The sequence below is a fragment of the Terrapene carolina genome, unplaced genomic scaffold, assembly GCF_002925995.2.
Source record: "Terrapene carolina triunguis isolate 2854851 unplaced genomic scaffold, T_m_triunguis-2.0 Scaffold148, whole genome shotgun sequence".
In the NCBI taxonomy this organism is placed as follows: Eukaryota; Metazoa; Chordata; order Testudines; family Emydidae; genus Terrapene; species Terrapene triunguis.
The window spans coordinates 8,185,991-8,201,072 of record NW_020664499.1 but is presented as its reverse complement, the minus strand read 5'-3'; the positions used below and the strand labels follow the sequence as shown (position 1 = coordinate 8,201,072).

The 15,082-nt window shown below is 49.5% G+C and overlaps 1 protein-coding gene across 2 annotated transcripts in view; it reads left to right on the top strand.

Annotated features, from left to right (window-relative positions):
• The window catches only part of LOC113405057 (gamma-tubulin complex component 2-like), a 100,734-nt gene that overhangs the window by 61,655 nt on the left and 23,997 nt on the right, over positions 1-15,082 (top strand). For both annotated transcript variants that reach the window (XM_026653749.1, XM_026653747.2), the window contains exon 13: positions 7,357-7,485. In XM_026653749.1, the coding sequence (XP_026509534.1) occupies positions 7,357-7,485 (129 nt within the window). The remainder of the gene's footprint in view (positions 1-7,356; positions 7,486-15,082) is intronic.

Genomic DNA, 15,082 nt, shown 5'->3' with positions numbered 1-15,082 from the left:
TCATCAGAAGATTTTTACCCTAGCAACACTCGGTGGGTCAGCTGAGGCGCCCCCTGGAGTGGCGCCCTTATGGCGCTGGATATTTGCCCCTGCTGACCCAGCGCCCCCTCAGTTCCTTCTTACCGCCCGTGATGGTCGTTGGAACTGTGGAGCGCGGCTTAGCTGATCTCCACTTCCCTAGCTCTTAGCTCGTTTATGTTTGTAGATAGTTGTTATAGAGTAGTTGTTGTTAGTTTCTAGTTGTAGTTAATAGTAGTTATTGTTGTTAGTGTACATAGTAATTGGAGGTAAGGGGTCTCTCCCCTTCCGTCCCTCCTGGTACCCGGGCTCATGCCTAGGTCTCCGGGTTTCAAACCGTGCTCGGCCTGCCTTAAGCCGATGCCTACGGGAGACCCCCACGACTCCTGTTTGAAGTCCCTGGAGGAATCCCATCAATCAGATAAGTGCAGCATTTATAAGGCATTTAAGCCTTGGACTAAAAAGGAGCGGGACTTTCTCTTGAAGCAGCTCCTGATGGAAGTGGCACTTAGCGGAATGTCCTCGGCCCCGCGCCAAGAACCGGGGCCGTCGGTCCAAAGCGCGCCTTCGGCACCGGAAACAAGAGCTTCGTGACTCGGCACCGGCAAAGACTCCCGGCACCGGACGTCTCCGGCACCGCTACCAGCGCGGCACTGTTCGCTGTCTCCGGGATCTAAGAAGCAGCACAAGCAACCTGCTGCTCCGATGCAGTTGCCGGCACCGCTTGTGACCCCCTTGGAGCAGCGTCCTGTGCCGGACCACCCCTCGCAGGCTCCAACTCCAGCACCGTCGATTCCGGCGCCACAAGCACTGTTGAGTCTGGTGCACATAAGCTCCCCAGTGCATACCGCGGTCGAGCTCGGCCTACCTTCCACCCCGGAGACTTTACTTTCTCCACGGCACGTGACCTGATTGCACTCACCGAGCCGGGACCGTCGCAATCTGCAGTACTGCCAGTGCAGGCTGTTCCCTCGAAAGGGAAGCCCTCCATGATGCGCCCTCCGTCGCAGAACGAGACAGGTCGGCATCGATCTCGATCCCAATCCAGGTCATGGTCCCGATCCAGCCGTTGGGCTTGTCCACGCACCGCTCCGCCTCACGAAGATCTTCGTCCTGCTACAGCCAGTACCGGTCCAGCTCCCGGCACCATTCCCAGTGCTGATCTACTCGGAGTCGATCCCGGCACCGCTCCGCCCGTCCAGATTTGCCTCCCGGCATCGATACGACCGTCGGTCCCGATCCAGATCGCAGTACCACTCAAGACCGCGGCGCTTATCTCCATCTCCGCGGCACGGGGCAACAACACAGGACAGTGCGACCCAGCATGAGCGCTCGGCTCCACCTTGGCCGTCCCACCCCAACTCGCGGTCGTCCCAAGCAGAAAGTGGCTACCACGTCCATGACCAAGACACGGACGGTGCTAGCCAATGGCACGATGAGAGGCAGGATCCTGCTTAGGGACCCCCACAATGGTCCTTTTGGACCCCATGGGCATGCCATCAGGCCCAAGGTGTCCCCTCGGGGGCTTCTCGCTCTGCCCATTCGGAACCCCGGGTCCCGGAGGCCACTGTCAGTCGCTCCCCCCCCCCCCCCCGGGGGCTTGGAGGCGATGGCCCTACCCTCTGCTCATGCCCCTAGCATGGTGGACCTAGGGCAGCCGGACTCCCCTCCCCCAGCAAGATTTGCCCCAGGACCCATAAGTCCTGGGCGTATTCTCCTCGTCTTCGCCTGACAAGGCGGTGGCGGGTACATCCTTCTCTGGCCCCCCACCTGTAGACCTCCATGCACACCAAGACTTACTTCGCAGGGTGGCACAAAACATGAACCTCCAGGTGGAGGAGGTGGTGGAGGTCGAGGACCCGGTAGTGGACATTTTATCTGCCAATAACCTGACACGTATAGCCTTGCCGTTTATTCGGACCATCCAGGCTAATGCTAATACAATCTGGCAATCTTCGGCGTCTATTCCTCCCACTGCCAAGGGGGTGGAGAGGAAGTACTTGGTCCCCTCCAAAGACTGAGTATTTGTACATTCACCCCCAACCGTCTCCCTCGTTGTACAGTCCATTAATGAGAGGGAAAGACACAGCCAACAAGCTCCCGCTCCTAAATCCAAGGACGCTAGACGCCTGGATTTATTCGGCCGCAAGATCTGTTCTACTGGCAGCCTACAACTCAGAGTGGCTAACCAGTAGGCCCTCTTGAGTCATTATAATTATAATACTTGGAACTCGATGGGAAAGTTCAAAGAGCTTGTTCCGGAGGAGTTCGGGGCCTTGCTAGAGGAGGGCAAGAAAGTAGCCAGGACATCTTTGCAGGCCTCGATAGATGCGGCAGACTCGGCGGCTAGGACTCTAGCCTCGGGCGTAGCTATGCGCCGCATTTCATGGCTGCAGGTGTCCGGTCTTCCCCCGGAACTGCAGCAAACTATCCAGGACCTGCCCTTTGATGGCCATGGTCTATTTTCAGACACAACTGACTCCAGAGTCTGAAGGATAACTGGGCCATCATGCGTTCATTGGGCATGCATACCCCGGTGACGCAACGTAGGCCCTTCCGACCGCAATCACAGCACACCTACCCTAACCCCCGACCGAGACAGGACTTCTCTAGAAGAAGCGGCCAGGATGGTAGGAGGAGACAATCTGGTCCTCAGACGGGCCAGAACCAGGACCCCCCTAAACCATCGGCGGGGCCCAAACAAAACTTTTGAAGGTGTGCCCGAGGGCGGAGCACCAGTCTCCTTACAGGATCCTTCCCCACCTTTCACCAGCCGCCTCTCCTATTTCCTCCCTGCGTGGTCCCGCATAACGTCAGACCGCTGGGTCCTACGCACGATGGAGAGTGGATACCGCCTTCAATTTGTTTTTTCCCCACCCTCCCTCCCCATCCCTCTTCAGGGACCCCTCTCACGAGCAACTCCTCCTACAGGAGGTCCAAATGCTCCTAACTATCGGAGCTATAGAGGAGGTTCCAAAGGAACTGAGGGGCAGTGGGTTTTACTCCTGCTACTTCCTAATCCCCAAGGCGAAGGGGGGGCTGCGGCCCATTCTGGACCTGCGTGGACTCAACAAATTTATGGTAAAGTTGAAGTTCCGCATGGTTTCCCTGGGGACCGTTATTCCTTCCCTGGATCCTGGAGACTGGTACTCCGCCCTCGACATGAAGGATGCGTACTTCCACATAGCGATTTACCCGCTGTACAGGCGCTTTCTTCGCTTCGTGGTCAACCAACAGCACTTCCAATTTACTGTCCTTCCCTTCGGCCTATCCACTGCACCAAGGGTCTTTACCAAGTATATGGCCCTCGTAGATGCCTCACTCCGTCGACATCGGATCCAAGTGTTTCCGTACCTCGACGACTGGCTCATTCAGGGTCGCTCCAAGCTCCAGGTGCAATCTCATGTTCAGTTCACCATGAGCTTGTTCAGACAGCTGGGCCTGCTGCTCAATGTCGAAAAGTCCACTTTGGAGCCGACCCAAAGAATAGACTTCATCGGAGCAGTCCTGGATTCAAATCTCGCCCGGGCATGCCTACCGCATGCCCGCTTTCAGTCCATGACGAGCATTATCCACGGCCTCCAAAGCTTCCTGACCTCGACAGCACAGACGTCTACTGGGACACATGGCGTCTTGCACCTTCGTGACCAGACATGCCAGACTGCGCCTCCAGCCACTCAGGCCTGGCTCTCATCCGTGTATCGCCCGGGCCGGGACAATTTAGACACAGTGCTCATGGTTCCGACGGAAATCTTAACCTCCCTGGTCTGGTGGTATGCCCCAACTCGGTATGCGGGGGATGCCATTCCATGCCCCACAGCCCTCCCTGGTCGTAACCACAGACGCATCATCTCTGGGCTGGGGCGCTTACCTTGCGGACCTTCGCACACAGGACCTTTGGTCCACACAAGAGAGATCCCTGCACATCAACGTACAGGAACTGAGAGCAGTACGCCTGGCGTGTCAGGTGTTCCGCAAACACCTTCAGGGTTGTTGTGTCGCAGTTTTCACAGACAACACAACGGCCATGTTTTACATCAACAAACAAAGGGGAGCGCGATCGTCCCCCCTCTGTCAGGAAGCCATTTGCCTGTGGGAATTCTGCATAGCCCACTCGATTGACCTGGTGGCGTCGTTTCTCCCAGGAGTCCAAAACACCTTGGCAGATCGCCTCAGCAGATCCTTTCTGAGTGGTCGATTCGCCTGGACGTTATCCATTCTGTTTTCCGGAAGTGGGGATTTCCCCACATAGACCTTTTCGCCTCTCGCGAGAATTGGAAGTGCCAGGTGTTCTGCTCTCTCCAGGGGCACTCCCCGGGCTCCCTATCGGAGGCCTTCCTGATACCGTGGAAAGACCACCTGTTCTATGCCTTTCCTCCATTCCCGTTAGTCCACAAGATCCTTCTCAAATTGTGCAGAGACATGGCCCGCTTAATCTTCATCGCCTCGGCGTGGCCCAGGCAACATTGGTATACCACTCTCCTCCATCTGTCGGTGACCACCCCACTTCCACTCCCGTTGTGGCCGGACCTGATCACTCAGGAACACGGCCAACTATGTCATCCGGACCCGCAATCCCTCCATCTCACAGCATGGATGCTGCATGACTAACTCAATCTGAGCTACGTTACTCCCGCTCGGTGCAGCACATACTTTTGGGTAGCAGAAAGCCCTCTACTAGGTCCACGTATTTGGCCAAGTGGAAGCGTTTCTCCTGCTGGTGTGCCCTGAGCAATACTCCCCTTCTGGAGGTACCAGTACCTACCATCTTAAACTATCTCTTGTCCTTGAAACAGCAAGGCCTGGCAGTTTCATCCACCAGAGTACACCTAGCAGCGATTTCGGCCTTCCCGCCAGGCGAAAATGGGCACTCGGTTTTCTCCAATCCCATGGTCAGCAGGTTCCTCAAGGGATTGGAGTGTCTGTACCCACAAATTCGGCATCCGGCACCTATGTGGGACCTCAGCCTGGTCCTATCCAGACTCATGGGTGCCCCGTTCAAGCCGATGGCCACTTGCTCGCTCCTGTACATCTTTCCTCGTCGCCATCACTTTGGCGAGACGTGTGTCGGAGCTTCGAGCCCTCACGTCGGACCCAACGTATACAGTGTTCCATAAGGACAAGGTACAGCTGCGACCACACCCCGCCTTCCTTCCTAAGGTGGTGTCTGCCTTCCATGTCAACCCAAGACATCTTCCTTCCAGTCTTCTATCCGAAGCCGCACGCTTCTCGACGAGAACAACAGCTGCACTCCCTTTTAGGAGGACGACCCAGCTGTTCGTAGCTGTGGCAGACTGGATGAAGGGCCTTCCGGTTTCCACCCAGCGCATCTCGTCCTGGATTACATCATGCATCTATGCGTGCTATGACTTGGCTGGTGTCCCAACTACACATCTTACTGCCCACTCCACTCGGGCTCAAGCTTCGTCCTCCGCCTTCCTGGCTCATGTACCCATACAGGAGATCTGTAGGGCAGCAGCTTCGTCATACTTTGCTTCCCACTATGCGATAGTGCAGCAGTCCGGGGTGATGCTGCATTTGGTTCAGCGGTCCTTCACGCCGCGACATCTCACTCTGACCCCATCGCCTAGGTAAGGCTTGGGAGTCATCTAATTGGAATCGATATGAGCAAGCACTCGAAGAAGAAAAGACGGTTACTCACCTTTGTAACTGTTGTTCTTCGAGATGTGTGGCTCATATCCATTCCAAACCCGCCCTCCTTCCCCTCTGTCGGAGTAGCCAGCAAGAAGGAACTGAGGGGGCGCTGGGTTGGCAGGGGCATATATCCGGCGCCATAAGGGCGCCACTCCGGGGGCACCTCAGCCAACCCACTCAGTGTTGCTAGGGTAAAAATCTTCCGACGATCGTGCACGCAGCGCGCACACACCTAATTGGAATGGATATGTGCAACACATCTCAAAGAACAACAGTTACAAAGGTGAGTAACCGTCTTTTACGATAGTTTGAAAATTCCACTTAAGCTGCGGCACAATCTCCTGCCTTCATTAGCAAGTGCTGGTGTAACCCACACACCTCCTGGGTGTGGTGCTCTGTCCCAGCTAGTGGCACCAAGACCACTAAGAGAGAGATTGAGTCTGCTCTACAGCTTTAGCTAAGGGCCATATGGATTTTAGCTCATGCAGTAGAGCTCATGTATTTAGCTCCAGAGGTCCCAGGTTCGATCCTGACAACTGGGGTCTGTCAGTGTTACATTGGCAGTCCTGCCTGTGACACACAAACAGACAGGAGGTTGCTCTTTCAACAGGAAGGAACAAAATGAGTTCACCTGGGGTCCCACAATTAGCTGTTAATAAATGGCCAAAATGGTATATCCTTTAATCTGGGCCTCACCTTTTAAAAATCAACAGGCTTGTGGGACTTTAAAAAAAATTCACACTTATAAGACAATATTTCTGCTCCCTAAAGGTGAGTGTGGTGTAAACTAGATCCATACTCTGAGGTTTAGGCTTAAGTTAGAGCTAGATACTGGTTAACAAGTTCATTGAGCTGAGTACTTGGGAGAAGTACTGTCAGCAAAAGTATCACAGCCTCCAGGTGTCTGACCCTTTTCTTTTATCGTTGGAGAGGCTCTAGACTAAAGTCTGTTCTGTTACAAGGGCTATACTTAAAAAGCAAATGTTCTGTGAGATGGTCCCCTCGTGTTTCTGCTTTTGGGATGCAGGTCTCTGCTGCAGAGCTTTAGAACTCTGCAGAAAGCTGCATCTATTGGGTGGGGCACAAGGACAGTTTTGTGACACTGAACGTTTGGTGTCCAAAGATATTAACAGAAGTGCCAGCCCCACCCACCTCTGTTCCCCCTTTTAGTGCATTGACAGCAAGTAGAGGAAGCTGTCACTGTGTCCAGAACCTGGTCCTTGGCCATGTCTTTCTCCTTTTTCTCCTAAAAATCTTGGTGAAAAGTAGAAGCATTAACACTAGTTTTTCGTGTAGTTGGTGCACTACTGCATGCTTTGGCATCTGCCAGCCTTCCAGCACTCCTTCCCCAGACAGGCATGAGTGTGTTTTTTTCAGAACTGTGCAGAACAGTCGGGAGCAGGGGGCTGTCTGGCTGTTCATGGTGTTGGGGAGTTTGAGGAGGGGGTGCTGGAAGGCTGGCATCACTACTGGGGCATTTATGATTGTGGTTGCTTTAGTGGTGAGTAGTGCATCTCTGGGTGGAGGAGTAAAATGTATGTCATGTTAGACGCCTTAGATTTTTATTTCCTTGCTTTGGTGGTTTTATATTATGTGTGGTATATAGAGCAACTGTATCTTGTCTGCTTATTAGAATGGGGTTTAATCTTTATTATCTTCGTTCTTCCTGTGTTCTGTTTCCAGGAAAGCTTTAACCAGATACCAGATGCTTTTCAGACACATGTTCTATTGCAAGCACGTGGAGAGACAGTTGTGCAATGTTTGGATCAGCAATAAGGCTGCTAAGGAGTACTCACTACATTCAGCTAAGTGGTATGGCTTTTTTTTCTCCCACTGGAGTATTGTGAAGTTTTTTTTCTTCTTAGTGGTTACACATTTTAAATGTCCTTTGTTCTGGTCCCTTCGCTAAGTCATTGTACGTGCTTTTGCCAGGCGAAGAGCAAACTGCAGTTGTTTTAAGCAGCATTTCAGCATCTGATAGAAAGCCTGCTGATTAATTCAGACCTTGTACTTAATGGTTATTATTCTTTAAAGATAATTTAGTGCTAGTAAAGTATTAGTAAAGTGTACCCACCCTTGGTGAGATCTCTGGTGGTCTTAGCCCCCAATAAGAAAGATGACAGGGAAATAGGTGTCTACCCCGAAATCAAAGTATGCTAAAACACTCAACCTGTTTGGCAGAAAGCTGGCCTGCAGTTCAGGATCACTAACCAGCTGGCATTGCTGGGCACTATGACTTTAACTTCTGGGACAATATATTAAAATTTATAGACATATTGTCAAAGGATGCAAGACAAGAATTTCTTGGTTGCTAGATGAGGGAAAGTTATTGGCTAGAACCTCATTTCAGGTGGGGTTGGATGCTGCTGACTCTGCTGCTAGGGCATGGCATTGACCATTTCAATGGACAGATGTTCATGGCTCCAGTCATTAGTCTCCCTCAAGAGGTCCAACAGACTTTCCCTTTGAAGGGTCATCCCTTTTTCTCCAAGCAGGCTACATGACAAGCCACATAGTCTGAAAGACTCCAGGTCAACACTCAGATCTTTGGCACATATATACCCGTCCCAAAGAAAAAGCAGTTTTGTCCTCAGCAGCTACACTATTTTGCTTTTACACCTTGCCACTAGGACAGGGGTTCTCAAACTGGGGGTCGGGACCCCTCGGGGGGTCGTAAGGTTATTACATGGGGGGTCGCAAGCTGTCAGCCTCCACCCCAAAGCCAGCTTTGCCTCCAACATTTATAATGGTGTTAAGTTTATAAAAAAGTGTTTTTAATGTATAAGGGGGGTCGCGCTCAGAGGCTTGCTGATATTTTCTTCATCTCATCTGGTCACCCTACTCACCACAGACCAGTGGGTCTGAAGCACAGTGGAATTGGGATAAACGCTTTAGTTCATTTCTATCCCCCCTTCCCACTCTCTTCCCTATACATCTTCAGGGACCACTCTCATGAGGAAGTACTCCTTTGGGAGGTGCAGTGTCTCCTACAGTTGGGAGCCATAGAGGAAGATCCGCAGTTGCACAGAGGGAAGGGGTCTTATTCCCTCTATTTCCTGATCCCAAAAGCAAAATGAGGCCTCAGACCCATACTAGACCTGTGACACCTCAACAAACATTTAAAAAGGATAAAGTTTTGCACAGCCATGCTGGCTTCCATTATCCCCTTCCTTGGTACCTGGAGACTGGAATTCTGCACTCAACTTAAAAGATGCGCATTTCCATATGGCAATACAAAAGTGTATGGTAGCAGTGGTTCCTTTCCTCAGAAAATCAGGAATTCAAGTGTTTCCCTACCTGGATGACTGGTTGGTGAGAGGGTGGTCCAACGCTCAGGTGCTGTCCAGCATGATTGTGATCCAATCCTCCTTTGACACGCTAGGCATCAACACAGAGAAGTCAGTCCTATCTCCTGTACAAAAATAGAGTTCATAGGAGCAGTCTTGGACTCTCCAAAAGCAAGGCCTTCCTTCCCCAGGTACATAAGAACATAAGAATGGCCCTACTGGGTCAGACCAAAGGTCCATCTAGCCCAGTATCCTGTCTTCCGACAGTGGCCAGTGCCAGGTGCCCCAGCGGGAATGAACAGAACAGGTAATCATCAAGTGATCCATCCCCTGTCGCTCATTCCCAGCTTCTGGCAAACAGAGGCTAGGGACACCATTCTAGACAATGCTGGCCATTGCTTTAGATCTGAAGGTTTATCCCACCGTGACAGTGCAAAATTGCCTCAGGCTTCTTGCAGCCATAACAGGTTTTTGTCAGAAGATAGACAGATATTCAGTATTCGCTCATTCAACAGCAAAGAGATTCCTCAAGGGTATGTGTAACCTCTTTCCACAAATCAGATGTCCTTTACCAGCCTGGGACATTAATCTGGTCTTCAGGGGCCTAACAAAACACCCTTTTGAACTCCTGGCCACATACGCACTTATGCATCTGTCTATGAAAACAGCATTCCTAGTGGCCATCACGTCAGCTCAGAGGATCGAGGAAATAGGGGCTCTAATGGTACACCCTCCCTTCACAATTTTCTTTAAGGCAAAGGTCACACTGAGACCACACCTAAAGTTCCTCTCCAAAGTAGCCTCGTCCTTCCATATAAAACAGTTCATTCACCTTCTCACCTTCTTCCAAAAGCCTGACCCTAACAACAGAGAAGCAATATTGCATACACTTGATGTCAGGAAAGCTTTGCGGCATTCTATTTGGATAGAACAAAAGACTTTAGGAAATCTCCTAATCTATTCCTCTCAATTGCAGACAGATTCAAGGGATCTGCAATATCAGATCAGAGACTCCAGATGAATATCGAACTGCATTAACTATTGCTGTCATGCCCGCAATCTGCAACCTCCATTTGGAATCCAAACTCGTTCCATGAGATCCGTTTCCACTTCTGTAGCCTTCATCAAAAATGTTCCCATTACAGAAATAAGCAGAGCAGCAACTTGGGCATCCGCTCATACATTTTCAGAATGTTATGAATGTTATCCATGACTCGGCATGTGATGCCATGTTTGCCTCCACATTATTAGCATCAGTAATAGACTCGACTCTGAAGCCCCACCCCTCCATCAGGGATACCGCTGTAGAGTCACCCACAGTGGAGCACCCATAATGACACTACTCAAAGAAGAAAGAATGGGTTACTCACCTTGTACAGTAACTGGTTCTTCGATATGTGTGTCCCCATTGGGTGCTCCACGACCCTCCCTCCTCCCCTCTACTTTGGAGTTGTCAATAAAGGGCTCTGTGGGGAGAGAAGAAACTGAGGGCAGTTTGCCCACACAGTACTAGATAGCCTCAAGACACGGCACAAGACGGAGAGCGCAAGTGTGAGCCAAATGGAGACTGCTACCTAAAATCTCTGATCAGAAGCGCAGGGATGCAGATACCCCTACAATGGAATATGCCTAGAGACTCTCATCTCAAAGAACCACAGTTAGTAACCCCTTCTTCCTCTGGCTGCCTCTCCCACCATCACCCAAGAGTTTGGTAGTGGAGATAGCCAGGGTTTAGGGGAAACCTGCCAAGTCTCTGGTACTGCATCCTAGGACTCCGTGCTGGAATTAACGTGCTTGGTGGGTTTACTGGTCCTGGCTGCAATGCTTCACAGGCCACGTGACTACTTCTTTCATTTGATCCTGTTTTCTTCTTGTCACTAAGAGGACCAGATCTTAGAAGGTTGTCTCATGCATTTTGCATTGCTATGACCTAGCTGGCCTAAAGCATAGATACCTATGTCAGAGCCCATTTGATCTGAGGAAGGGCCACGTCTGCCTTTCCCAGGAATGTTTCTTTTCCGGACATATGAAAGCCAGACACATAGTCTCTCCTCTATACATATACAAAGCAACTGTTGCTTTGGTTTGTCAGACCTGCAGAAACTGTTTCCAAGACATGAACTCAAACTCTCTCACTGCTAAAAAAAAAAAAAAATTTCTTTTGCAATGTCCCTTATTTGAGCTGGTCGCAATTAAGGATTTTGATTTGCGGAGGTGCTTTATCCCTCCATTACAGTTAATAACAAACCTTTTGGTGATTCCCTGTTGCTTCAGTGGCCCTTTGAGGTCCGTGGATAGCTGGTAACAATAAGGCTACCCTACTTTACACCAGAGACTGGGGCAGTTCAGAATACCCTGAAGGTACTAAGATAGCTTAATGTTCTTAACACAGCACAGTTCATGGACAACTCAGAATCTTTAGAGAAGGGAAATTTAATTAAAGTACCTTGTAATTCTGCTTCTCTGAAAATACCCTTGTAATGGTCTCTAGGCCTTAAAACGAATGAGATCTCTCCTTGGCTGTACTGCCTTATCTTAGGTTTGTAGGTGTAATGGTTAGTGATCTTTCTCAGGGGACAGAAATGGTCTCAGGGAGGCACTCTGAAATTCATGAAGGAGCACATGTAGTTGGTTCCATGGTTGGAGTTCCATGAACAGGGTGGACTAGAACCTCCCTTCATCTTCAGTGTGAGGAAAATCATGGTAGCCCCTGGTGATTCTAGCCAGTCTCTCTCTCTCTTGGAAGCAGGCGAGCAAAGCAGGCTGGGAAATGTAGGCCGTCTGGGCAACCATGCTGTAGTCCCAGTCCTGTCTTATTCATAATTTTGTAAAGACTTATTTAACAATTATATTGAAGCATACATCTCTGAAGAATTTTTGAATTAACATAAGAACAGCCATACTGGGTCAGACCAAAGGTCCATCTAGCCCAGTATCCTGTCTTCCGACAGTGGCCAGTGCCAGGTGCCCCAGCGGGAATGAACAGAACAGGTAATCATCAAGTGATCCATCCCCTGTCGCTCATTCCCAGCTTCTGGCAAACAGAGGCTAGGGACGCCATCCCTGCCCATCCTGGCTAATTACCATTGATGGACCTATACTCCATGAATTTATCTAGTTCTTTTTTGAACCCTATTGTAGTCTTGGCCTTCACCACATCTTCTGGCAAAGAGTTCCACAGGTTGACTGTGTGTTGTGTGAAGAAATACTTCTTTTTGTTTGTTTTAAACCTGCTGCCTACTAATTACATTTGGTGACCTTTGGCTCTTATGTTATGAGAAGGAGTAAATAACACTTCCTTATTTACTTTCTCCACACCAGTCATGATTTTATAGACCTCTATCTCATCCTCCCTTAGTCATCTCTTTTCCAACCTGAAAAGTCCCAACCTTATTAATCTCTTCTCATACCGAAGCCATTCCATAAGCCTGATTATTTGTGTTGCCCTTTACTGAACCTTTTCCAATTCCAATATATCTTTTTTGAGACAGGGTAACCACATCTGCACTCAGTATTCAAGATGTGGGCGTACCATGGATTTATATAGAGGCAATATGATATTTCTGTCTTTTTATCTATCCCCTTTCTTAATGATTCCAAACATTCTGTTTGCTTTTTGACTGCTTTTTTGAGTGGATGTTTTCAGAGAACTATCCACAATGACTCCAAGATCTCTTTCTTGAGTGGTAACAGCTAATTTAGACCCCATCATTTTATATGTGTAGTTGGGATTATGTTTTCCAATGTGCATCACTTTGCATTTCTCAACATTGAATTTCATCTGCAATTTTGTTGCCCAGTCACCCAGTTTTGAGAGATCCTTTTGTAGCTCTTTGCAGTCTGCCTGGGACTTAACTATCTTGAATAGTTTTGTATCATCTGCAAATATTTCCACCACACCTTTTACCCCTTTTTCCAGATCATTTATGACTAAGTTGAATAGGACTGGTCCCAATACAGACCCCTGGGGACAACACTATTTACCTCTCTCCATTCTAAAAACTAAAATTCTAGTAGATTGATGAGGCATGATTTCCCTTTACAAAAACCATGTTGACTCTTCACCAATAAATTATGTTCATCTATGTGTCCGACAATTTTGTTCTTTACTATAGTTTCAACCGGTTTGCCTCGTATTGGAGTCAGGTTTACCGGCCTGTAATTGCCGGGATCACCTCTGGAGCCCTTTTTAAAAATTGGCGTCACATTAGCTATCCTCCAGTCATTTGGTACAGAAGCTGATTTAAATGATAGGTTACAGACTTCAGTTAGTAGTTCTGCAATTTCACATTTGAGTTCCTTCAGAACTCTTGGGTGAATACCATCTGGTCCTGGTGATTTATTACTGTTTAGTTTATCAATTTGTTCCAAAACCTCTTCTAATGACACCTCAATCTGGGACAGTTCCTCAGATTTGTCACCTAAAAAGAATGGTTCAGGTTTGGCAATCTCCCGCACATCCTCAGCTGTGAAGACCGATGCAAATAATTCATTTAGTTTCTCCGCAATGGCCTTCTCGTCCTTGAGTGCTCCTTTAGCATCTCGATTGTCCAATGGCTCCACTGGTTGTTTATCTGGGAGCCTATGGACATGTCCTCCCAAAAAGACAGCTAGGCTTAAATAAATACACCAGGTAACAGCACTTGTCCTTTATCTGGTCCAAAGACATGCCTGGTTGTTGTTGTTTTGCCTGTGAATACTGTCTTCCAGAGTCAGGATTATAGCTGCTGACTATTGACTAAAATAATTTTTTACCATTTCCACTCTTCTCATGTTAGTTCTGCAGAGCCAGTACTGTACATCTATGGTAGAGGAAGCTTGCTTATACCTCAGCAGAATTGTAAACTACATTCTCTTTGTAGATTACTTATTACTGGTGATGAAATACAAGCAAAATCCCAGCTTCAGTCTCAGAGCCCAAGTGGAGTTTGCAGGGCTGACAGCTAGATAAGCCACCTTTCTCCAAACAACCTGAGCAAACTTACTCTAAATGGATGAATATGGACTCCCACCGTTCTCTTTTTGGTTTAGTTTGTTTAGCGTATAACTGCACCATAAGTGATTTGTTCGAGTATTTGAATTTCTCAGGGTTTTACTTTGGTGCAAAAACCAGTATTTTAAAGTCTTCATTGAACCAGTAATATGCTTGTAGTCTACCATACAGACATTACTCCCTTATCTTATTAAATTCTATCCTAATAACAAATGCACAATAATTCATGCTGGATTTATCACCAAGATTAGAAGATAGTGACACCAAATAAATGTTTTGAAGCGTTTTCCTTTTAGTCAAGTCCCACGCACAGGAACGTGAACCACCCAAGGGACGGAGACCGGTGCAAGACCGCACCTCCCCTCCAGCTCAACAGCCAACACCGTTGACTCTGGGCCCATGGGAGGGATTGTTGAGTCCGGTGCCACCGGAGGAGACCCAGGTGGAGGGTTTGGACCTCCCTTCCACGCCCTGGAACACTGACAGGTCCACACTCCCCCGACCACGGTGCCACTGCACCGGTTCCAAGGCCCCAAAAGACTCAGAGGCCACTGGTGCAGTCCAGAGGCAAGCAGGCTATGACTCAGCAATGATCCACATCGCCCTGGCACCGACGGGCATGGTGTTGCCATGGTCCCTGCATGCAGACTCATCAGAGTCCGAATCAGACACTGACTCATATGTGTCCCGGAGAGGTCGACACCGTAGCTGCCGGCACTCGCAGACAGCGGGGATGACCCAGACTTTCCCCCCAGTACCGTGGCTAACACAATGGCAAGTACTGGCTCAGATGCTGACTCAGTGGCCCTTCTGGACCCCGTGGACTTACCACCACTCCCAGGGGTCCGCCTCGGTACGCACCTTTTCGGTCGCGTCTGAGAGAAGGACTACATCTAGGGCCAGGGATTTCTCCCAGGCATCAGCCACCGCTACCACCACCAGCGCCACAATTGGTACTGCGCCTGGCACTGACAGCAGAGCCAGCACTGTACCTGGCACCACAGCTACACTCAGTACCATGGACAGTACTGTGACCGCCGCCACGACTAGTACCGGGGCTGGCACCGAGGCGGACACCGACTTGGGGGCGGAGCCACAGTGTTTTGAGCAGCCGGGTGGAAAGGAGGGC